The following is a 24,944-nucleotide window of genomic DNA, read 5'->3' as shown; positions in this document are numbered from 1 at the left end:
CTTGTTTTATTTTAAGGAAACTTGGACACCGTGGTTTTAACAACAAGGAAATGAAAATATATCTTTAAAAATGAAATAGGAATAATAAATATATATGTTTGCCATTAAGTACACAATATATTGTTGTGAAGTACAGCTCTATTAGAAACGGAATTGTTTTAATTGAAAACACTTTTAAGCATTTCTTTTTTTCACACTTCTATTCAAATCAATATAAATTGAGACTATTGTTTTGGGTCCCCTCATAAAATCAGAGGGTGGCTATAGTCTCTACTAGTCCCCCCTCCCGAATGACCCCACTACCCTCGATGGGAATTTACGTCAACTGCAAAGTAGCCCAATAAATGATTTGAATATTCTTATTAATTATGTAGCTTAAATTAAAAGATATTCTGAAAATTCTTCTCTTTCAATTAGTAGTGAATATGTTCCCAATTTAAATTAGGCTACTAGACGAGATAAACATTTTTAGTGCTACAACTGAACACTCGGAATCTTTGTTCATCGATTAATTAGTTGAGGCAGATGGTTTTTGATAGGTGACCTGATGTTATCGGATTCCGGATTCTCATATTAAAATGCTTCTAGATACACCCGCTTACTAGGTGAAGCGATTAAATCACAGAAGTATGGCAAAGGGTGGTCCTCGTCGTGATTTGTCTGTTAAGAACCATTTGCATCATATTGTGCCAATATAAGGGAAACTGCTGCTTCGTCAGTCAGGTCTTCACCATCACAACTAGATTACAAATCTTACTGTAAGATTGTCTCAAGTCAATGGTGTGGAATCCTGTTTCTGATGTTGAAGTAGTCAGTACTGTAAATAGCTTGATAAGTTCTTCATCGTCTGACCCTGACAATATTCCAAGTATGATAGAAATGTAAATTCTCGCTTCAATTATTTCTTCACTGACGAAGCTTATAAATCTATCTTTTGAAAACAGAATTTTCTCCAGTTCTCCTAAGCGAGATAGAGCAATTGTTTTATATATAGGTGGACCACGAAATGACCCAGACAATTATCAACCAAAATCTTTGCTGTTCTTAGCAAAATTTTTGAAAAGGCAATGCTTTACCGTCTACTTACTTTTCTAAAGGCCAAAATATTTTCCTATGATTTGTCTTTTGGCGCCTGAGCTAAGCATTCTACGAAGCATGTATGTGTAACTCTTTTAAATTTTCTCCACACCGTGCTTAACCTGGGTTTGATTTCTGCTGGTATATTTCTGATTGTCCATAAACATTTTTGATTCTTTAACTCATGAAATTTTGCTTTTTTAAGTTGTCACACGATGGTGTAAGAGGACAGGCCCATGCTTGGTTTGATTCTTATTTGTCAGGTAGAACTATCGCCGTAGATTCCCTTTTACATTCTTTGTAGTTGCAGTTAAGAAACATTAATCTGCAGTTTTCTGTCATCTATGTCATCCTGAATCTTTAAATACTAAGAAAATCCATTGCCCTCATTCTCACTATCTCTGAAGAAGCTATTGTTGCTTTCCCTGATGCCAGTACCCTTGGTACTATTTTTATTTATGAAGAACTTTCTTAGAGGCATCAAATTGGATTGTAACTTGACTAGAGTCATAGAATTTTGAGGAAGCTAAAATATATTTTTCTAGGATCAATTTAGAAATCCTGTTCTATTGCTTAGTTCAGTCACATGTATCTTATTGCCATACTACATTGATATCAAATTTTTCTTCTTTTTTGAAAACCACTGTCTAAGTTAAATAATAAAGCAAGGAAACTTATAGAAGAGACAAGTTTGTTGTACAACTCACCCAACTAGTCAATTGCTTGATTTACAGTTACTCTATATTATTTCGTGTACGACTTTCACTTTTCAGCAACTCCATGGGGATCTTCCTCGAGCCTTACAAACCACTCCATCTTTTGTCACTGATTGGCCTAAGCATCATCTTCGTATTTTAAGGAATATTAATATTTTATTTACTCCATGGATGAGGTATGATTTGAATCCATTAGCCACTTATTGTATCGTTTGGAGTGCCCTTCCAAAGAATCTTGCGAAATTTTTTAATGTCTTGCTGATTCAGTTTATTGATAAAATGTTTTTGTATATTTTTTATTAATAGGAATGGTGACTGAGCTGCGTGAAAAGTTTTGCCGTTGTGTGTTTGAATTGTGATGAGAATCTCTCGTGGCGTAATATCAAATATTCAGTTTGAACTAATTTTAATTCATATGTGAAGCCTTCTACCTAATATTTGGTTTTGGGATTATTTTTTCAGGTGGGTTTTTTAAGTCGCTTTTTCTGGGGATCATTGCAAATGTTTTTCTTATGCTTTTATTTCGTTTTCGTTTCTCCCCTTTTTTTCGGGCCAAAGAGCTTTACAAGGTAGACTATCTTGAAGTGTTTCTGCTAAGAAAAAATAGATTGATTGATATCCTCAGTGTTAGTGGTAGCTTTAGTAGTAGTAGAAGCATACGAATATTATCTTTTTTGTCGATTTATCATTTCCCTAATCATTTCCTGAAAGTCCTAAAATAATATACTCAGCTGTTCCCGAGTTACGCCTTTTTGACAGCCCTTAAGTGCAACCTTTATTGATTTATTTTAACACTCCCCACACTTAACACTTAACATTTTTTGAAAGGCCCGCCTGAATTCCCTTTGTCTTTTTGGAAAGTAAATCTCAAACATGCTCGCCTTTCTCAATAATATATACTATATGTAAACAATGAACGAACCACCTATCTTACAGTCCTTGCCCTAAGGATTCTGGGAGGGGTAGCATCCCCAAAAAGATATTGACTGGACACTTCAATACTACTGAAAAAATGGTCGTCTCAAAAATTTTGATTGGATGTGTTTTGGGAATCGATAGGCGTGGGGACTGGCTGCACTCCATGCACTTTTTATTCTTAAAAAGAACACTAGAACTTCCAATTTCCAATAATATGAGCCTCCTCTAAAATATATACGGCCAGACCTTCCATAAGAGCCTTATACGCCCCAAGGCATAACTTAAAACCCTTGTCCTAGGGTCTGGGAATAGTTTTTTAATTTTTTGACTGTCAGTAAAGCTTTCACTAAAAGGTCAGTACTGCTGTTAGCAGTTAGCTTTCTGGATGATGTATTCACTTGAATGTATGCACTAGATCATAAAAATGTAAGTTATGATAAAAATTTATTTAAAAAAAGTAATTAGAACAAGAAATTAAATTGTTTCTCTAAAGTTTTTTGGAAAGCCTTTGGAGAGGGTGAAGGTCCTTCTCTTCATTCCACTTCCTGGCTGAACGATCTTGAGAAGGAGATCAGCACCGCTGGCTGAATGTCCTTGAGAAGGAGATCAGCACTGCCGGGTCGGACGTTAAGAAGGCTAATGCCGTATCCTTTTTTTGTCTTTTAGAGAAGGTGCCAGCCTCTTCTGAAACCCCAAGATCGTCTGAACTTCGTCTGAACATGGTACTTATCTCCTCAATTGTCTTGTTTTTTGTTTCAGGGACGTGTTTCCATGTAAACCAAACGAAGAAGGCAAGTATGGCGGCAAAGATGACAAAAACATATGGACCAAGTAGTTGCTTAAAGATAAAGAAGAACATTAGTATAAAATAAATGGTTCTTTACTTTTGATTTAAATAAAAAAAACTAGTTTTAAAATAAACAGTATTATTTTTTTTATTAAAACTCGGACATTAACTTTTCTGGCCACAAAAACGATCTAAAGAGTTCACAACTTTGATGAAAAATTCATACCATTCCCAGAGTGGTTATATTAAACGCCATGACTTCAAGAGGAGCCTCACATTATCTGCAGTTACAAGACCAACAACAATGAGAATCCACATATAGAAACCTGCCTTGTAGCCATGCCGGGGCCCTGCGATGAAGCCGCTGGGCTATATATATATATATATATATATATATATATATATATATATATATATATATATATATATATATATATATATAGTTCTTAAAAAAATTTTAAATTTATCGGCAAACTCGAAGAAAAAAGCTGAAGTTTCCCTCGTCAGTGATAACTTTAGTATTTAGTGCCCTAGTGAATTTAACAGTTATGATTTAGTGAATTTAGTGGGCAAAAAATAAAGCAATGCATTATTTTTTTATCATTAGAAGTTTACAGAACTCTAAGATGTGTCAAAGCGGATAAAAATTAAAGATTATTATTTCTTACGAGTGGGTTTTGAGTTTTTAGAGTGGTCTTCATTTTGAATAGTCCCCTAAACACATTAAAGTATTACAAGTTGACCTTTTTCACAAGTTTTATACATTAATTTCGTATAGGTTGCAAAGCAATATTTTTGCTTGCTCAAATTTAAAAATTCCTCTTTAATAATATTAGAAAACCATTTTTTTCTAATCATTTCTTCACAAAAACTGTTTGAAAATTATTTCTTGTCAATATATCGCTGGAATAATTATATATATGTAGTTTCATGTGCTCTGGATACTTCCAGGTAAAGTTTTCGAGATCAGAACCCTTTTTTCAACTCGGTTCTGACTAGAGCAGCTATGAATACTTTAAAAAAAGATGAAAGGTTAATTCTTTTGAATATACGTTTAGGGGAGGGGGTAGCAGATAAATAACTTTTGAAATTTTAATGGTAAATCACCCAAATTAGTAGGTAAAATGACCAAACAGTCTGTAAATTGCCCTGCCTTCCAGGCATTTTGCCTTGTGACGCCTCTCGTAATGCTCGCTTCTTTCATACATAGCCTGGTATTCTACTCATGTTGTGCATACTCTGCTCATATTCCTTTGTATGTCACTATTGGTCTTTTATGGAAACATAATTCTTATTACTACTTATTACAATTCTTATCATGGATACAAATACTTGTTTATTGTTAAGTTACTAAGAGAAACTGTACTTACTGCAAGTGGCAGAAATCCAATACCAACGAAGAAATTTGCAGTCCAGTTGACAGTGACTGCAATAGATGATGCAAGTGGCCTGGCAGATTGATTGAATAGTTCACTGACTAAAAACCACGGAATTGAACCGGGACCGGTGGCGAAAGCAACAACAAATGCAATAATCAGGACAATGCTTATGTATGGAATCCAAGGTGCCAAATCCTGATATGCAAAGAGGAAGATTATAATATAAAATCTGTATAATACATAATTATATTACATATAATATACAATTAATTAATATGAAATAAAAAAATCTTGGAAATGGTCCAAGATTATTATTTTGTATAAATCAGATATTTAATTAGACTTTTGTTTAAAAATCGCACCTCAATCGTAGAATCTCTTTTCTGACTTTGCATTAATCACTTAAATACATTAGTCTCGTACACTTAAACAAGGAAAATATCTTTACTAACACAGGGATCTTTTGATACAGACACTTCTCAGTTATTAATCCAAGAATGCAGGAGTATCGGTACATTCTTTCCCCTTCTTGAAAAAACACCGTTCTTCTCTTAAAACTTTTCATTGCCCATCTCTTAGTTTGATAATTTTAAAAATCTATTGAATGCCTGTGTTATCCTAACCATATTCAATGTTTTCAAATTTTAAACCGTCGCTAGGCGGACAGTGCTTAAAATGGTTTGAAAGTTATCTCACAGGCAGACTCCTAAAAGCAGTGTTGAATGATGTGCGCTCAGCAGCATTTCCAGTGAACTATGGAGTACCACAAGGATCAGTGTTAGGTCCACTGCCTTACCTCATCTATGTTGATCTTATGCGTCTTTATTTGAAAGATGTGTGTCTTATCTCGTTTGCTGATGATACAGTTTTAATTGGGTTTGCCTCATCTGGGAATGACCTGGTAAGAAAAGTGAATCTCACATTGGGAAGGCTGGAGATTTTCACTTTATTAAGTCTGTTGTGTGTAAATACTCGCAAGACATTTCTAATAACGTTCTGTAGAGTTGGTACACCACTGGATTTGTCTGGCCAGGTAACTTTATGTGGTAATCCAGTTCAGTAAGTTGATCATGTCTGCTACCTTGGTTTTTACCTTGACTGTAATCTGGCATGGAAGTGTCACAGTGAAGCAATTTCAAAGATTACAAGTAGGATAGGCATATTTCGACGTCTGCAATGCTATTTTCCTCAAAGAATACTTTTAACTATATATTATTGGTTGGTTTATCCAGATATCTCTTACGGTTGCCTTTTATGGAGCAGTAGCTTCTTTTTCAACTATTGAAGAGTGCAAGTTCTACAAGTTAAAGCTGTTAAAACAATAAGTAGGTATGTCCAGGATGTACATGATATCTGTGCTTTTATTAGGTCTCTGAAGCTCCTTAATATACGTCAGATAAGAGATTATCAAGCTGCAGTATTTGTGTTTCAGTGTAAGAATAGTTTAACCCTTGATGTTTTTAGAGTTTTAACCAAATTAATGGTGACCTGCATAATTATGGAACTAGGCAAAGTAATAATACAGTTGTTGATTTACGTCGTGGTACCAGGTCTTCATTTTCAATGAAGCACCTGAGTCCATCAGTATGGATTGAGCTACTATTGAGCATTAGGGTGGTGGAAAATGTACCTCAGTTTAAAAGGAATTTAAAAGATTATTTTTAGGGGGAAATTGTTGAATTTTACTATGGATGGTAGGTTGGGTAAGAGAAGAAGAGGAGATGGAGAGGTAAGGATGGGCTGGAAATGTAATGGTGGGGATGGTGAACTACATCTTAGCCCCTCGGCTAAGATGTAGTTGGTGGGGATGGGTGAATGAGGGAATATAGATTTAATGGTGTAGAGTAGAGACTAGATTTGTTATTATTCTTCTTTTATTTTTATTATTTTTATTGTTATTTTTCTTTTACATTTTTATTTATCAATTAATATTTTTAATTACGTTATTTTTCTATTTACATATTTTTTCATATATATCTATGCTATAATTTATTTATTTTTGGTTTATATATAATAGTTTTAGTTGAATAGTTGAGGTTTAAGTAAACAGTCGAGTTAATAAGTAAGTAGTTACGTTGACTTTCGTGCGACCGCAAACCCTCATAGGTTTTCTCCTGCTTGAAAGTGTTTTATTTATTTGTTTGTTAATGTGGATTAATAAACTTAGGAACTTATCCAATTTAATATCTAACTGCTCTTGAAACTCCCTCGCAAATTCTCATTATCTTATCGCAAAATATCTTCGGTCCTGAAAAAATACTGACAATACAACTGTCTTAAGGAAACATTATGTATGTTTTGATATTTATGTGTTTGTGTTTATTTTTATTGCTATATAATGCCTTACAAACAATCAAAACTTTTCTGTCTTACTATTTTCCAAAAAGTGAGCAATAAAATAGAAGGAACATACATCAATATATTTCTCGAAAAACTTATTGTGAGTTTTATGTAGTTGAAAATAGTGTCATACCTAAAACGTGTTGCCTTCTTTCAAAGTCATTAGCTAAACTCACAATGAGGTGAAGAAAGATAATCAAAGCAATGACTGGCAGTTAAATGTGATTTTGAATCGATTTGGAATAAAAAAAAACAAAAACCAAATATTACAAATAGGGAAAAATACGTAAAATAAATGAAAACAAAATACTTCCCATCTCAAACTTGGTTGAATAAGCACTATACTCCTTATAGAAGTTTTTAACAATCTATTATAGACTTAATACTTCAACTGCGAAGCAAAATATTCTTATTGACGTGAATAAATATTTAATTTTATAAATGTTATTGTTTCAAATATTAAGATTTTAGTTTTTTAAGTCATACTTTTTTTTCTTACGTCAAAAAGATTTAGAAGAAATTTCAAAAACGGTTCGTGAGGAAGAGACGGGACCAATAAACCAAGGACTGTCCTGGAAATATAGTCACCACAAGCATAAACGAAAAGCAGGGACTAAATTACCTTGATGGCTAAGAATACAGTAAGAAGTATAACCACGACGAACATTCCAGCGAGACCGACGAGTTGCAGTGTTTTTCGTCCTGCCTTTTCGACCAACACCAAAGAGACAAAGGTCATGAGGACATTCATGACGCCCATTCCAAGCGTGGCATATTGAGAGGTAAGTGTGTTTAAGCCTGAATCCTCAAAAATGCTTGTTGAAAAAAACATTACCTATAAATTAAGAGATTAATAGTTCATAATAAACTATTGTAGAACAGTCGTTTTAATCATGTTTCAGGAATTTTATGCTATACTTGATTCAATCTTGAGTTAAAATTTTAGAATTGATTAGATTTAATCACGATTCACAAGGTGTTTGAAATTTTTGTCGAAAGAAACTTGCAGTTTCAACTCTAAGTTCTATCTACTGGGTCTTTTGGTTCAATTTGTTTTCCATAAACTAAGTTTATTTTTATGCTACAAAATTCTTTTCTGATCTTTTAAGGTCTATCATCTATGCTCCGGCAATGTTGCCGAATATTAATTGTTAAAATATTCAAACGTCATTTTCCAGCTCTTTTTTCTCAGTCTAATATAACTTCTAAATCAAATTTTTAAATCAAAGTTGCCAAGGAATACGAACAAAAATACTAGTTAAGCTGGCGTTTAAGGCATTTTTACTCTTGTTAATAATATTTCTTGAGTATGCAAAATGTTGCAAAAAGATAACACAACTTAATTGCTCAAGTTACCGAAGAACTGACGTCAGGTTAATCGAAAATTGTATTTCCTTTAAATATGTATTTTTGTCATTCTTTGTCTTCGCCGCAAAACTGAAATGTTTTTTACAAAGCAACTGCAGTCGTCACATGAATGTTAAACAAATAAAACAGTTAATTAAAGCGTATATAAAATCCCGAATGAAGTTTTCCGCTTAATGTAATTTCTAATCCGCAACTTATCTAAACGAACATATTTTATGTTTAAACCTAATATTAGAAATAAATGTTAGCGGGACTCTTTGCAATAATGTCCGACTAAATAAGAGGTGCTAGCCCCCTAATGCCAAAATTAATTTCGTAGCTGCTAAACCCTTGTATATAAATATTAGAGAGTTTCTAGAATTTCCGAGAATCGTGGAATTTACAAATGAAAAGGGGCCATATTTTAAGGAAAAAGAAAGCCCTAAATAATTTAAGTTAATAATTTAAATAAAGATGCTTCTTTTTAATACCTATTTTGAATATTGCAGATGTCTTAAGGATACTATGGTCTCCGACCCTTCAAAGTAGAGTAGATTTGAGTAGAGTGTATCATAGAGTGTATACCCTCTATGATTTCTGCTATTAAATGCATGATATTACTCATACATTTTATAGTGGTAGGTGGTTAACCTCCTTGTGGTTACATTTTTAATTGAGACAAATCAGAATTTCTATAGCTAGTACTTACAGCATTAATTCCAGAAAATTGTTGTGCCAGTTGCATCATGACAGCAATAATCAGTGGCGATTTTAAACATGGGTTTGTCAACATTTCTTTCAAACTGACAACAGTGGTCAGTTTTTGTTTTGCAGACTCGGCCCTCATCTCTTCCATCTCTTCTTCGACTTTAGTTGTACCTCTCAACCAATTCAACGCTAGAATTATCCAAATTTAATGTACTTGAATGTTTCAGTGATACCTCGAATAAATGCCTCACAGAAAAACAATTTAATAAGACCCAAAGCATCAACTGCAAAGAAGCCTTGAAACATAAACGGTTGTATATGAAAGCTGTACTTTGAAAATCAACCTTCACTATGGAGAATGAGTCGCCAAATTTTGGCCCATGAAAGTGTCTCCTGAGCAAAAGAAATGACTTTTTAGCTAGAATACATTCATCTTAAAATCTCAAAAACTAAAGGTTACTTTTTTACTAGTTGTATTACCGAACAAAAGAGGCTTTGTAAACTTCTTTCAAAGCCTCTAAGTTAGTATCAAATATAATGAAAACGAAAAAAAAGACACATTCATTCAAAATGACTTAGTATAAAATTACAAAACTAATAAATATGTAGATCTCTTACTTTGGAGAAAACCGTATCTCTTGCAAATCCTGGATGCTCGAAAAAAAAAACGAGAAAAGCACCATTTTGGTGAAAAATGACTTTTTTTAACCAAAATGTATATCCAGATCGGGAAGCTTCTGCCCTAGTCTATAACTTTATAAAAAAATTTATAACAAAATGTGTCTATCTTTCTTTTTTATGTCCCAAGCGTATAAGATGTGTCAACTTGGCTCTTTTATGTCATTTTGGCCCGACACATGGGCATATGTCCTTTTAACATAAAATGTGTAAAGTTGGCCACCCATTTTGGGAAAAACTGATCATTCTTCACCGTCTGGTATTTGTATTGGAGAAATGACTAAGGCCGTTCTTTTACTCGTCATTTTGCTAAGATCTTACTTCTTTCGTCAGAAAACGATTTTAAGGGAAATCTTAGAACTAAATCTTACTTATTTTGCCTTTTTTATGTAAATGTCTTTCATTATTATGCTCTGATTAGCGGTCTAAGGAAAATGATTAGTATATCATAAAAGTTCTCCCATCATTGTTCTATGCTCTATGTGGCAGAAAGTGGCTTTCCTTGCGCTCTGTTTGCTAAAATCAATGATCTGTAAGATCTAAGGACAATTATGAACTAAAACACGGTAATGCAGCCTGAAAGATTTAAGGTGTTAAAAGATTGAGGTAAGATCGTTGTGCTAAGGGACAGAGCCATTGCTCCACCATACATGGCAATCTTTCAATACACCCCCACCTCTTCACACTCCAGATGAAACCATTTACAAAATACACGAAACGCTTCTTCAGCGAGTTGTAAGTCATGTCATTTAAATTTGTAAATATCATAAACCTCAAAAACTATCCCTCTCTTAAACAACTATTAATAGATCAAAAAGGGGGTTGACAGGAATCCCAATATTTTAAAGTATGATGCTTAATTCGCTCCCTGTGTACCTTCCAAGAGCTGTAACCAAGTATAAAACAAACAATAACCCATATTAGCCGATATTAAAAGCAAATATGTATATGGAAGTTTGTCTAGTAACATGCTGTCACATGTAGACAATCATCCTGAAAAATATATTTTCCACCAGGGCCCTTCTTAAATTGGTAGGCCTCCTTGTAGGTGGAGCAATTCTCTAACAATCTCCAATTGCGAAGAGAGCCAGCACAGAAATAATGTATACAAAATATTGTTGAAGAAATTTTCATTTCTTGAGTGTGTCTTGAAAATAAAGGATGATACCTTAAATCTTATGATACAAAATTATGTCACATTAATGTCACAAAATATTATATTATGTCACAAAATTAATATCAATATTATAGCCTTAGCTATTTCACAACAGCTGACCAGCACTGACTGCTTTGCTTGGTCAGTACATTACACCCACCTCTTGCATTAGTCTCTAATTCATCAAAATAAAAAGTCATATAGAGTCAAAAAAAGTCAAAAGAGTCATAATAGAAACAATCATTTTGACAACGTATAATGATTTTTTCTATGCATAGCAATTTAAAAAATCCAATTCTTATTGCAGATAGTATCTACCATTAAATTTTTAGTTTAAAATGTGTTTATTTGAATACAATTCTTTTCCTGACTGATTTAAGTTTTACCATCTCTAAAACTATAATTTTTGAGAAATGTAAAATCCTACCTCTTTCAGCCTCCCTCTCTCGTCCCTTTGTGATAAGGATATATTTGGGTGATTCAGGACAAAACATAAGTGCGGGAACTTGATAGAGGACAGCCACAGCTGTGAATGCCAAAAGATATGGCCAAAGTGTTTCAGTACCCATGATGTTTTCCATTCCCAAAATTTGAGATATCAGGATTGAAATTGTCAGAATTAGTTGATACATTGTTCCAACCTAAAAAAAAAATGCACAAAAAAAATTAGCCGAAATATAAAGATTATAGAACAAAGCAAATAAATAAAAATGGCACAGTGAATTTCTATGGCGATTTTGTCGTTACTGAGAATGCCTATTTTGAACCCCATTCCCCTCTCCCAAAAAATTTCTTCCATTTGTTAAGTTTTCTTGAAAGTTCAAGTAAGAAACACTTATTCCAGACCGGTAGACAAATTTTGCTGAAGACCAGCCCTTTCTTCTTCATTATTTTGGTACTCCCCCTCTGAGACTATTTTGTTGACCACCCTCCGAGGAACAAAATAATAAGCGTGGTATTGACTGAGGAGCAGCTCATTTCTAGTACCTGGTTAGTGTAGCACGCATGGCAGAATGAGAGACGCTCTGAGATTTGCACCAGGTGGTGGAAAGGGCCAAGCTTTGTCCTTCCAATCAATCTCCATATTTCTGCCCCTCCCAATTTGTGTCTCTGTTGCCATTTTGCAGGTAAGTATTCTTTTTTGGTTTTTTTTTTCTATGACTATATAATTAAACAAATATTTAAAAATAACAAGCTTTTGTTTTTGATTCAATTTTCTAGTTTCAATTTTGTTCCTTCCAATTTTCGTCTTTAATATCATTTAGCAGGTATATATACATTTCTGGTTTGATTTTTGTGTGGCTAGATAATTAAACAAATATTTAAAAAAACGATAAGATTTAGTTTTTGACTTTGTACTTGATTTATGCCTGTTTTGGACAGGAATCTCAAAGCCATCTATCTTTTACTCGAAGTTGTTAATTCTCCCTCTGTTTGCTGTCTTCCTAGACTTGTTGGGTATTTATTCTATAAAGTAGAGCTTGGTTTGAAAAGCCAATAAACTTATTTTTAAATTATTTCATTTTAATTATGGAAATTTTCAATGGAATCGTTGAGAAAGATTATTGATGTTATGAAAAGGAAGAATGAAGACATAGATTTTTTAGTTATTAATTTCAAATGCTTTCAAATCTAATCTTGTTATTTTCCTGCAATTTATGTAGAGAGTATTTCGGGGGTGGTGAAAATTTTTATCATGTCTTTTAGCCATAACAATGACAGCTCTTATGTTTCTCAAGACCAACATAAATTAGTATTTTTTTCATTGCTTATGCATATAATGTAGCTCAAGCTATATAAAATAACCTAAGCTATTTCATATTGAAAGTTAATCACTCTGTAATTATCATTGGACCTACCATTAAATTATTGAGGCAATTCATTTATCCTGTGATAAAGAAACTGCTCAAATATTATGGAATGCCTAATTTGGTTTCCTTATACAAAAGCTAATTTATTTGGTTTCGTTCTACAGAGTAATTTAACCCCTTGAATGTCTCATGCGCAATTATCTCCCTTTTTAAGTTTTTGAAATAGTTATGAAAAAAAGATTAGTTTCTTACAATAAATTTAAAGCAGGAATAACATACACTCTATCCCTGGCAAAATTTGTCATTTCCAATTTTTTAGTTTTGCCATTTTCAAAAGCAAAACAATAAATTTTTAAAAAGTCCTATTTTTAAAAGCAAAAACAATCATATATATAAGCACAGAATTATCATATAGTCAAATTATATTTATCCTAAGAACAATGAATTTCGCTAAGGTTGGACCAAAAAATTTTACAGCTAGAATGAAATACAGTCTACCCCGGGATAAAAGTGTAGCAGGTAGAAACAAAAGGAATGACCCAAATTAGAACTGAAATAAAAAAATTGACTAAATACAAGAAATTTTTAAAAGGTCCGATTTTTAAAAGCAAAAACAATAATAATATTTCTGCTAAGAAAAATCGATTTCACTGCGAAGCATCCCAAGGAACCCAACAGAAAGGGGGTTTTCTATTGATTGCAGGTAATAAGCGCAGGATGTTTGAAAGGGGAGAAAGATGATCAACAATTACACGAAAAAAAATAAAAACAAAACACAAAAGTTTTCCTTTCAATTTTAGTCAACAAAACAAAAGTATCTTACCGCCCCTCGGAGATTAACTGGAGATATCTCACTAAGGTACATGGGTGCCAACCCGGCGTTGAGTCCGCAATTAATTCCAATAAATACCCTTCCGGCAATAAGCATTTCATACGATTCGGCAGAATATGAGAAGCCTTCGAGAATAGCGCCAATTAAAGCAAATATGTTATTGACCATAAGTCCACCTCTCCTGAAAAGCAAAACGGCTTTTAAATACTGTGTTTTTTTGTTTATAATATTTCTTTTACTTGAAAAAATATTATATTTAATATTTATCTGTAATTTATACGCTTAGGGTTAGAACCCCCCATCCTTAAAAAGAAAACAACCATGTTTTTTTGTCTAGAATATATTCTGTTGGACAATCTGCTGGTAATTTCTACCATCTAGCAAATCTTCCTCCCTTTTTTGGAGCGCCAATGCCTTAAAAACCATATTTGGTCACTGCCATCAGTGTAGCTTGCAAAATTCTAATCTTGGTTCGGAAACATCTTCGTCTACTCCCAAATCTTTTTCAGCTGTGAAAAAAACCCATGAGCCTGGGCTATTCTAGTTTTAACATCTTCAAATCACCACCGTCGTTATAAACAATAGAACCCGGGTAAGTGAATATGTCCACAGGATCGACCTATCCGTTATCTAACGTTACCTTTTCAACTTCACTTACTCCTAGCCTTTGCGACTTAGTCTTCTTAACATTAATTTTCAAACCTATTCTAGCACCCTGAACTCGCAAAATCTCTTAAAGTTCATTCCCTTTGCTTACAGTTTCATCTAGAATGGTTTAGTTACACGATAATTTTAAAGCAGACGAAACTTTTCTATCAATTTAATTCTACGTTCCCAATAAAAATGACATCTATAAATAGGATATAACACGATCTTGTTTAATTCCTGATTTAATACAATACCAGCTTCTAGCCTAATTTCCTACCATAAGCGCAGCTGTGTTACTCTTCTAACTTTCCTGGAACTTAGAACTTCTCTTAAATTAGAACTGTAGAACTTCGTACTGTTCTTTTCTTAAAACTTTGTCCACAAAATCTCTAAGTCTAAAAAGTATCATCATCTTAAGTAATTTGCTATCTACAAATACCAGGTTAATGAAACTCAGAAACTAAGAAACTCATTTTTTACATTAACCCCAGCAGTATTATGCTTGTACCTTTTCTTAAACCACGCTGTTCTCAAACAGTTCGTGGTAACGAACTGTAGTAAGGAGTACTAATATAAATACATAAAAATTATATTAGTATGATACTAATAGATACATCAAAAGAATTGGCTTTTTATGCTGATTTTAAATATATAAGTTTAATTAAATTTAGTCTTACCCATCAAAAGTTACGAGCCCGAGAAAATTTGCCTTATTTTGGAAAATATGGGTTTAACACCCCCAAAAGGCCATAGAAGCTTAACAAAAATCATAACATCGCATTCAGCGTATCAGTGAACCCTACTGTAGAAGTTTCAAGCTCTTATTTACAAAAATGCGGAATTTCGTATTTTTTGCCAGAAGACCGTTCATGGGTACTTGTTTATTTTTTTTTTCCAGGGGTGATTATATCGACCCAGAGGGCATAGAAAGTCGCGAGATGGCTCATTATAACGAAAATCAAAAGTTCTAGTTCCCTTTTTAAGTGACCAAAAAATTAGAGGGCACCTGGGTCCCCTCTCACGCTCATTTTTTCTCAAAGTCAACGGATCAAAATATTTATATAGCCATTTTATTCAGCATAGTCAAAAAATCTAATAGCAATGTCTTTGGGGGTGACTTACTCCTTCAAAGTTCCAAGGGGAAGGGCTGAAGTTAAAGAATTTGACCAGTGTTTACATATAGTAATGGTTATTGGGAAGTGTACAGACGTTATCGGGGGGATTTCTTTGGTTGAGAGGGGGTGGTTGAGGGGATAGGGTTACGTGGGTGGATCTTTCTATGGAGAAATTTTTGATGAGGGAAGATAATTTCTATGAAGGGGGCGCAGGATATTCTAGCATTATTAAAAAAAAACAATGATAAAATAAATTCAGAATTGTTTTTCAATTGAGAGTAAGGAGCAGAATTAAAACTTAAAAAGAACAGAAATTATTAAGCATATGAGGGGTTTATTTCCTCCTGAATACCTCGCCCTTTGTGCTAAAGTATTTTTAGTAATTTCAACTATTTATTCTACGGCAATGTGATTCAAGGGTCATTCTTAAAAAATTGGGACAAAATTTAAGCTTAAGGGTAAAGAGCGAGGTATTGACGAGGGGGTCGAACCCCCTCATATACGTAATAAAAACATACTAATGTAGAAGTTCGTTACGCAAATTAATTTGTAAGTTACTTGTGTTTTCTACCAATGGGAACGTTCGTAAAAAATTTAAATTTCTAGTTGCCTTTTTAAGCAACTAAAAGATTGGAGGGCAACTAGGGCTCTTCCCCACCCCTTTTTCTCAAAATCTTCCAATCAAAACTAAGAGGAAGCCAATCAAAAAAGCAAGTTTTTTAACTGAAATTAAGGAGTGACATTAAAACTTAAAACGAATAGAAATTACTCCGTATATTACAGGGGTTTATCCCTCCTCAACACCCCGCTCTTGCCGCTACAGTTTTGTACTGTTTTAAAAAGTAAAGTTGAGAGAAAGATTAAAATAGAAAAGAAAAAAATTAACCGCAGCAGTGTTATTCTTGTACCTTTCCTAAAACCACACTGTTCTTCTTTTAAAACTCAGCCTACAGCGTCTCTTTGTTTAAGAAGTATCATCGTACAAAGTAATTTGCAACCTACGGAAACAAGGCTAATGCCTTTACAATTACTAGACTCACCATTATCATCTTTCTTATATAGGGGTTTAATTAGGGTTTTCCTAAAAAAATTACATACGTCTCCTATTTCAAAAATAATACTCCTTATGTTCAGTAGCTTATTTCTAACCTCCTAGCTAAAACATATAATAAACTCATTCACTCCACTATCTGCAGCTGAGGGCTTATCTTTTTTTTATCCAACTAGTACTGTCACTAACTGTTTCTCTCAAAATGAATCTTTCTTCACATCTAAGGTGTCACTAAATTTTACCTTTTCCTCTATATTTCTTTCTGTAACTCTATCCTGGTTTAGCACAGTCTCAAAACATTCGGCTCATCTCTCTTTCCTCACCTCTTCTTTAATTCTTTCCTTATCACTTATTATGGGCCGGCTCCTATTTCTCACGGGGACATGTCCATATTGACTGCTCCCTCTCAACTTTTTAACATACCAGTGCATATTTTGATATTCATTGTTCAAAGTCGATAACACCTTTCGTCCATAAAATTTCACTTACAGCTTGTAGATTACAAAAGGAAAAATAATACTCCTTATCTTCAGTAGCTTATTTCTAACCTCCTAGCTAAAACATTTAAAACTCATTCACTCCACTATCTGCAGCTTAGGGCTTATCTTTTTTTTTATCCAACTAGTACTGTCACTAACTGTTTCTCTCAAAATGAATCTTACCTCAAAGAACATCCTCAAAGAAAGATTATATCTTCTTCACATGTTTAGTGTTATAAACTTCAGATTGTTTTTTTCTGATTTTCTACCCACGTGCATTTTTAATTTTACACTCGGTACCACTTTAAACTGGAAAAAAATATATATAGATCTCTATTTCATTAAAAATAAATTTTCAAAGTTTTACTAAATAATAAAGGCATTTATGGACGTTTAGGTTTCCAATAAATCATGAAACAGTCATATTTCCTTATACTGCCCTTGGTATTGATTTTAAAAAAAAGTATCTTGTTTTTGGTATTCTTGACTATCTCTGACGACTTGCAATTGCAGTTTTTTTTTTTTTTAATTTGCCATCATAAATTTTAGAATGTTTTTGTCCGATTATATTTTAAAATTTGAAATAATTAGTCAAACATCAATTATCGTTTTCACTGTCATAGGTTTGAACTTCAACAAACTTATCTTGCTCTTGGTATGCTTTGTTCTGCGGTAACACTTGGGACCTACATTCTTTTATAGGTTCAAAAACATCATGTAAATACCCTTTCCTCTTACCTGCCAAACTTTTCGGCAAAGAATCCTGTCAAAGATCCACCAATCATTCCTCCAATACAATACACTGAAACCGCAACAGACCAAATCCATGTTATTGTGGCTTCTGTTGGTACCACCGTGTAGTTAGATCGGGTATAATCAGTGTAGTTAATCCATTCCTGTATAAGCTGAAAAGACAAATTTATTGTCAAGTCTTGTGGGATTGCAAGGGTACTCAGAAATATTCTTAAATAGACGAGTGTAAAGCACTGATTGCATTATTGGAGGGATAGGGGACACGAGGCCTGGACGCAGAAATTTTAGGAGTACAAAATTCAGAATAATTATACATCAGCAATTGCAATCAATTTGTAATTTATAAGGTTTTTTCTATTAAATAAATTAGAAGGAGCAGTTAACAAATGAAAGTATTTGTTAAATTAATAATTGATTAATAAAATAGAAATAAATTAAAAAAATAAAAAGTTATCAAATAATAATTGAACTAAAATAACAATAATAAAAAATTAAATAGTTAATTGACGAATAAATAAAAATAAATTCAAAACAGAAAATAATAAAAAAGTAAATCGTTAATTAGTTAATTACTTAAAATCAAATTGTTAATAAATTATTTTCTTTTAATTTGACCTGAAATTTTGTTTGAGAGAAGGAGGGGGGGGGGCTAATTAAGATGTTACCCGGGTGTAAGACGAGCCAGAATCGAAACTTAGATAAAGGTCGGCCGAAATGTATTGAACTCTTAAGGTACAATTGATAAAACGCACCGAGAAGCGAAAGAATAGACAAATTCACAGTATGAAAAATTGAATAGGATCAGAATGAAAATACAGTAAAAAAGTTGAAAATGCATAGTTTTTGTTTTGATTTGAGCTGAGGATGAATAATTCACCGCTTAGGCCGAAAAGAAAGTGTAAAGTCTTAGGCCAAGGAATCGCAAGGAAATTACTGGTTTGGTTAAAAGGAAACAACCATTTTATAAAATAGGTCATACACTTGTTAACATTAAAATTAACACTTACTTTTCACCAATTGCAATGCATTATCATTATATCTTTGATTTGAGCTGATGACCACTAATGTCCTTTTGAACCTTTGAGCTTTTCGACCACTTAGGCCGAAAAAAAGTGTGAATTCTTAGGCTGAGAAATGTGATGTCAGGAAATAACTGGTGTGGTTAAAATGAAACAACCATTTTAGAGAATAGGTCACACACTTGTTAATATTAAAATTAACGCTTACTTTTCCTGGTGCGTTAACTACGCCAATATTGTAACCATGCTGGAAGCCTGATCCAACTGCAGCAGCTGCAATGGCAAAAACCAAACGGCCATTTAAACCCTGGAAAATAATAAAAAGAATTAAAAACAGAACAAAGTTAGTAAATAGTTTAGACAGCACATGTATCAAAAGATTTTGAATTAAGTAAGGGGTGAGAGGCAAACTAACCGCGGACTATAATGTCACGCACTGCCTTTCTAGTCTTTCAAAATTTCAAACAAAAGTAGATTACACTATCCATCAATCATTTTCAAATAGTTCGTGGAAACAAACTGTAAGTAAGGAACGACTCAGTCTAATAGCAATCAGAATTCTAGAAAAAGGCATTTTGATAGCAATAAATGAATCAAAAAATTGTTCTTTTATGTTGATTCCAAACATATAAAACTGATTAAGTTTAACATTACCTACTAAAAGCTGCATGCGTGAGTAAATATGTCTGATTCTGAAAAATGGGAGGAGAAACACCAATGGTAAAAGTCACGCCATCAGATTTAACATTTCAGAGAACCCTATTATATAGGTTATAAGCTCATATCTACGAAAATATGGAATTTGTAATTTTTTTTGTCAAAAGAAAGATCACGAATGTGGGCTTATTTGCGTTTTATGTTTTTTTGATTCCCCAGAGGTGAATGTATTGAACCAATTGTTTAACAAAATTGAGAGAGGGTTCATTCGAACACTGAAATTTGTAGTTTTATTGTTCTTTTTAAGTAAACGCATATATTGGAGAGCAGCCAGCCCCATCCAATACCCTTTTTCTTAAAGAAGACATCTAGCCCACATTTACAGATAGCTATTTCGTTCAACAAAGTTCAAAGGTTCAGTAAACTGGCCTCTTTGGATGAAATGACCCCCCACACACACACACATATTACCTGGGGAAAAGGTTGTAACTTATGTAATTTCCTCATTGTTTATATATCGAATTCACGAAAAAGTTTCTTTCAACTGAAAGTAAGGAGCATAATTACAACTCATAACGAACAAAAATTATTCCGAATGAAGAAGCTCCTCCTTCCTCAATGCTTGCTCTTTACGCTGAATAGCTCTTTAAAAAGGCTTCTCATTTAAATTCAACAGCTCCTTGTTTCATGAGTTCCATCTCATATAAAGATCAATTTCTGTTAGTTTTAACGTTTATTGTTGCTCCTTACTTTCAGTTAAAAAAACCGTAAAATTCTAGTTAATTGACTTCTTGCTATCTTGGAAAGGGCTTAGGTTAGGAAAATTAACTTTCAGGGATTGAAACTTACAGGCCAAAGTATGTCCCGGGAAGGTATTTTGAAGTACCTACCTCCACTCCTTCTCCCTCTAGAGGGCCCTGACCATTGATGATCTTTCAAAATATGTGTGTTATAAAAGTGAAACCTTGCAAAATAGATCTTCTGCTTAATTGAAGTACAACAAAATTGTTTTCAGCTTCATAACTTTGCTCAATTCCATTTTATAAGGTTTTAAAGATATGCAAATGCAATGCCTAAATTAAAAAAAAACATTGATATGGCTTAAAATTCTACTCAAATAACAGGAATTGCATTTTTAGAACTAAAGGCAGAGAAAAAGCAACTAGTAACAGAAAATTAAGGTAAAATGTTGTTTTGTCAAAGTTTCAATAGGTATAGACCTGTCATGTAGGCAAATTTCTGGGCCCTCTAGAGGGAGAAGGGGTGGAGGTGAGTACTTTAAAATACCTTCTCGGGACATACTTTAGCGTGTAGACCCATCCCTGAAAGTTTCATTTTCCTAACCTAAACCCTTTCCGAGATAGCGAGTCAATTTTACCAAAAAATCTTATTTTTTATTTAATTTGAGAAACTAAAGCAATGCGGAATAATTACTTTTACTCTATGACTAATGACTAATACGACTGTATGACTAATATCAATAATCAGCAAAAAAGAAAAATATATAAAACAACGAATTGATTCAAAAATCTCAAACCATAAAGTAGTTCATTAATGAACGTATGGACAATGTATAACCCAAATTTAGCAGTCCTTATTCTTTTTAGCTTCATTTTGTCACCTTGATTTATATTAAAATTGAGATTTAAATAAGAATCATCTACTCTGTTTGCACTCGCCAGATTCTTCGTTTAAGGATGTATTATTATTTTAGTTTATTTTTATTCCATATAATTTAAATTACAAATGATTATTTACAAATTTTTTTAAATTATTTACAAATTTTTTTTAAATTTACTAAAAATTTTAGTGTTGCATGTTACAACAACTCACTGCAGTACTAAGCTACCTGAGGCTTACAAAGTTGTGCCAACCCGTTTTTTCACTCATCTCATTTGAAGCTTTACTCTTTATCTCCTTCCATGAAGTTCTGGTCCCCTTTGAACCCTTTGTTTTTTAATTTTTGTATATCAAAATTAGTTGCATCTTTTTTAACCGCTAGATTAAATTACTAGTATATTATTGAGTGTAAACTTGCATGAAAAATCACCCAAATAAAAAATGATTTCTTACTGAGGACTTATCTTCGTTAGACATAGTTTTATTTATCCTTCTAAACAACTATCTGGAGTGTAATGAATAAGCGACTGAGTTAAATTTGGCCAAACTTTGCATTTTATACCTCTTTTGCTTAATAATCTGGTGACTCTATTTTAATTTGTTTTTTAATCAGTTGCATTAGCATATCTTAAATTTTGTTAAGTTAATGTTTTCATTTAGGGATTTATTAAGTCAATAACGATTGTATTACACATTGATTCTGACCTCTTTTATAAAAATAATTTGCATATAGGAGATGGTAATTAGGAAGTGCTATCTTTAATCGCATAGTTTCTTTTGTTTTAAATATGATTTTAAAGAATTCGAAATACACATATAAATGGAAGTATTAGGCTATTCGCACATTACATATATGCGGGTGAAAAAAGGGCTATAGAGGACTTCATCCATCTTCTAAAGATTGTATACTCTTTTTAACGTTATACGTTTATTTTATACTCTTTATACTTTATACTTTTTATCGTTATAATCTTTTTAACTTGTTTAAATCAATGAGTTTGCACTTCACTTTTTCAGAGAAATATTCAATATAGGCCACAAATTGTATTTTTGAACCAAAAATGAAGAAAAAATAAATATGAAAAGTTTTTTTCTACTGAAAGTGAGGAGCAGCATTAAAACTGAAAACGAGCAGAAATTATTGCGCATATGAGGGATTTACCTCCTCGTAATACCTGGCTCTTTACGCTAAAGTATTTTTAGTAATTTCAACTTTTTATTCTACGGCCTTTGTAATTCAAGGATATTCTTAAGGCATTGGGACAGAATTTAAAGCTTTAGTGTATAGAGCGAGGTATCGACGAGGGATGAACTCCCTAAAATATGCAATAAAAACATACGAATATAGAAGTTCGTTTCGTAAATTAATTCGTAAATTACGTCTATCTTTTACTAATGAAAATGTTCGTAAAAAATTAAAAGTTCTAGTTGCCATTTTAAGTAATCAAAAAATTGGAGGGGAAGTAGGCTTCCTCCCTCTTTCCTTTTTTTTCTCAATATCTACTAATTAAAACTATGAGAAAGCCATTTAGCCAAAAAAAAAATTATTATGCAAATTTTGTTTTAATTATTTATGTACGGAGAGACAAGATCAAAACATGCATTAATTAAAAAACGTCAAGAAATTAAGTAAAAAAAAGTTTTCTTAAATGAAAGTAAGGAGCGACATTAAAACTTAAAACGAACAGAAATTTACTCAGTATATGAAAGGGGCTTTTCCTCCTCAACGCTCCGCTCTTTACACTAAAAGTTTTTTACTGTTTTAAGAATTAAAGTTAAGAGAAAGAGCCAGACTTTAGCGTAAAGAGCGGGGCGTTGAGGAGGAAAACTCCCTTTCATATACGGAGTAATTTTTGCTCTTTTTAAGTTGTAATGTCGCTCCTTACTTCCATTTAAAGAACTTGTTTTTTTATTTAATTAACTTGTTTAAATCCATAAGTTTGCACTTCTCTTTTTCAGAGAAATATTCAATATAAGGCACAAATTGTATTTTTGACCCAAAAAATTCGAAGAAGAAGCTATGCAAGGCTGTTTATGAGGGGAGGGGGTGAAGGGGTCAGAAACCCTCCCCCCCAAAAAAAAATGTTTGTCCGACTCGTAAAAACATAAAAAAAATAATATAAACATATTCTGATGAGCGTTTTAAAGTTTTTGCACACCCCTGCCCCGAAAAAATAACCTGGATACCAATCTGAGGTCATGTTTCAGTCTAATTTTAAGGAAAAAGAATGCCCACATTTCTTGGGCTTTAAGTTTTCATGAATTTGCCTTACTTATTCATTTTGATTTTTCTTTGCATTAGGAAATGGCAACCATTCATGAAAATATTAAAGGAATGTTTTTATTTTAGTCTAGAGGGCTGAGGCAACCCCCCATAAACCCTGGAAAGAAATTTATGCATTTTATTTTTGTATTCTAGTTTGATGTTAGCAGCACTTGCTACAAAAGTAGCAGTTCTTGTTGTAATAGTGTACAAATATTGTCTTTTTTGTCAATTGACCGTCTTCCTTGTCATTTTCTGAAAGTCCCAAATTAATATACTCACAATTAATATAACAAAATCCGAAATTGATATTTAATCCCTTTTGAGTTCTGGGATTATTTCTCGTCAACGCTGATATTATAAATGTAAAGAGTAATATTCAACCTCCAAGTGAGCAGAATTTGTTTCGTATACCAGGGGGACTACCCCTCCTCATCCCCGCTCCTACCTCATGACCACAAATTCTGCGAAGGGTGCTCATGATTAAGAAACTGACAATTCTTGTCCTTTTTTATAAGTCGAACACGATTCTGGGCCAACCAATCACGAGGGGGTAGGCATTTTCTGAAGAGAGGGGATTTAATTTCCAGGGATGGGGGAGAAGTTAAACATCGGCTCCCTTTTATTACAATGACTGTTGATAAATAAGGCTTGAAAAGGTTTTAGTTACGAGGAAACCATATTTTGTTATTGTTCTTTTTTTTAGTAAGCACGAAACTGAAGAAAAACGAAGGTTTTCACATTTTGAGGATACTTTAATCCCGCCATTAAATTCTTTAGTGGAAATCTTTACATACCTTGCGCCCTCCCCTCCGAAAAAAAAATCATGAAACGGATTAAGGAGTTCTTCATTAGGAAACAAATTAATAAAATCAAAGGAGTACCATTAAATTCCTGTATTTTATTTTATTTTCAAGCATCCTATTCCTATATTTTTACAGAAACATTTCTGCAACCCCTTCCTTCCTAAGTACAACCCAAAGAGACACCATTATATTTCTTATTTTATGCTATACTCAAACATGTTTTTACCTTCTGAAAATTGTTCCTATTCCAGAGTTCGATATAGGGGGTAGGAGGGGTAAAGCACCTCACACACAACACCCAGTGAGCGACAAAGCAAGTTAGAGAACAAAAATTAATAAAAACTTTCTTTAAAAAACGAAAATTCAACATTTGAAAGTATCTAAATTCTTACACATGAGTAATTTGTCAAGCATAATTACACGTTTTTGGAAGCCTCTGGTCTTTCCCTCCTATTGTCCTTCAAGGACTTATTTGTGGACTGGGTTTTAAGCTGGTGCAAACGGCGTGAGTGAAGCTTAAGAGTTTTCTGTTGCCTTGCTAGGTAGGTGACCCAGGTAGATCCCCCCGTTAAATTTTTTAGAGTTTCAGGAGGTGCCAATTCACGAAAATGTATGGAGGCAAAGGTTTTCTGGTTTTTTTTTTTTTTTTTTTTTTTTTTTTTTTTTTTTTTTTTTTTTTTTTTTTTTTTTTTTTTTTTTAATGAAGACAAAAAGGAGGTATTTTTCAAAATCAAGTAACTTTTTCCCCTAATGGAAATATCGTAACAATTAGCGCCCTTGTGGG

The 24,944-nt window shown here is 33.0% G+C and overlaps 1 protein-coding gene across 1 annotated transcript; it reads right to left on the bottom strand.

The window, feature by feature from the left end:
- Positions 1-3,138: 3,138 nt before the first annotated feature.
- On the bottom strand, positions 3,139-21,608 carry LOC136037097 (solute carrier family 2, facilitated glucose transporter member 1-like). Its single transcript, XM_065719552.1, has 9 exons — positions 21,545-21,608; positions 19,023-19,121; positions 17,781-17,947; positions 13,741-13,930; positions 11,534-11,747; positions 9,274-9,461; positions 7,840-8,052; positions 4,869-5,072; positions 3,139-3,549 (listed from the first exon to the last, which is right to left on the bottom strand). Exons 1-9 carry the CDS (start codon positions 21,566-21,568, stop codon positions 3,283-3,285), a joined length of 1,566 nt encoding a protein of 521 aa, XP_065575624.1. The 5' UTR covers positions 21,569-21,608; the 3' UTR covers positions 3,139-3,282.
- Between the last annotated feature and the right edge of the window lie 3,336 nt (positions 21,609-24,944).

The sequence above is a fragment of the Artemia franciscana genome, chromosome 16 (genome assembly GCF_032884065.1).
Source record: "Artemia franciscana chromosome 16, ASM3288406v1, whole genome shotgun sequence".
Taxonomy (NCBI): domain Eukaryota; kingdom Metazoa; phylum Arthropoda; class Branchiopoda; order Anostraca; family Artemiidae; genus Artemia; species Artemia franciscana.
This window is presented reverse-complemented; position numbering and strand designations above follow the sequence as displayed.

Coding starts and splice junctions, on each gene's coding strand:
- LOC136037097 (XM_065719552.1), bottom strand. CDS start 21,568: ATGTCTAACGAAGATAAGTCCTCA. Junction 19,122..21,544: donor CTAACGAAGATAAGTCCTCA/GTAAGAAATCAT, acceptor ATTATTTTCCAG/GGTTTAAATGGCCGTTTGGT. Junction 8,053..9,273: donor AATTTTCTGGAATTAATGCT/GTAAGTACTAGC, acceptor CTTAATTTATAG/GTAATGTTTTTTTCAACAAG.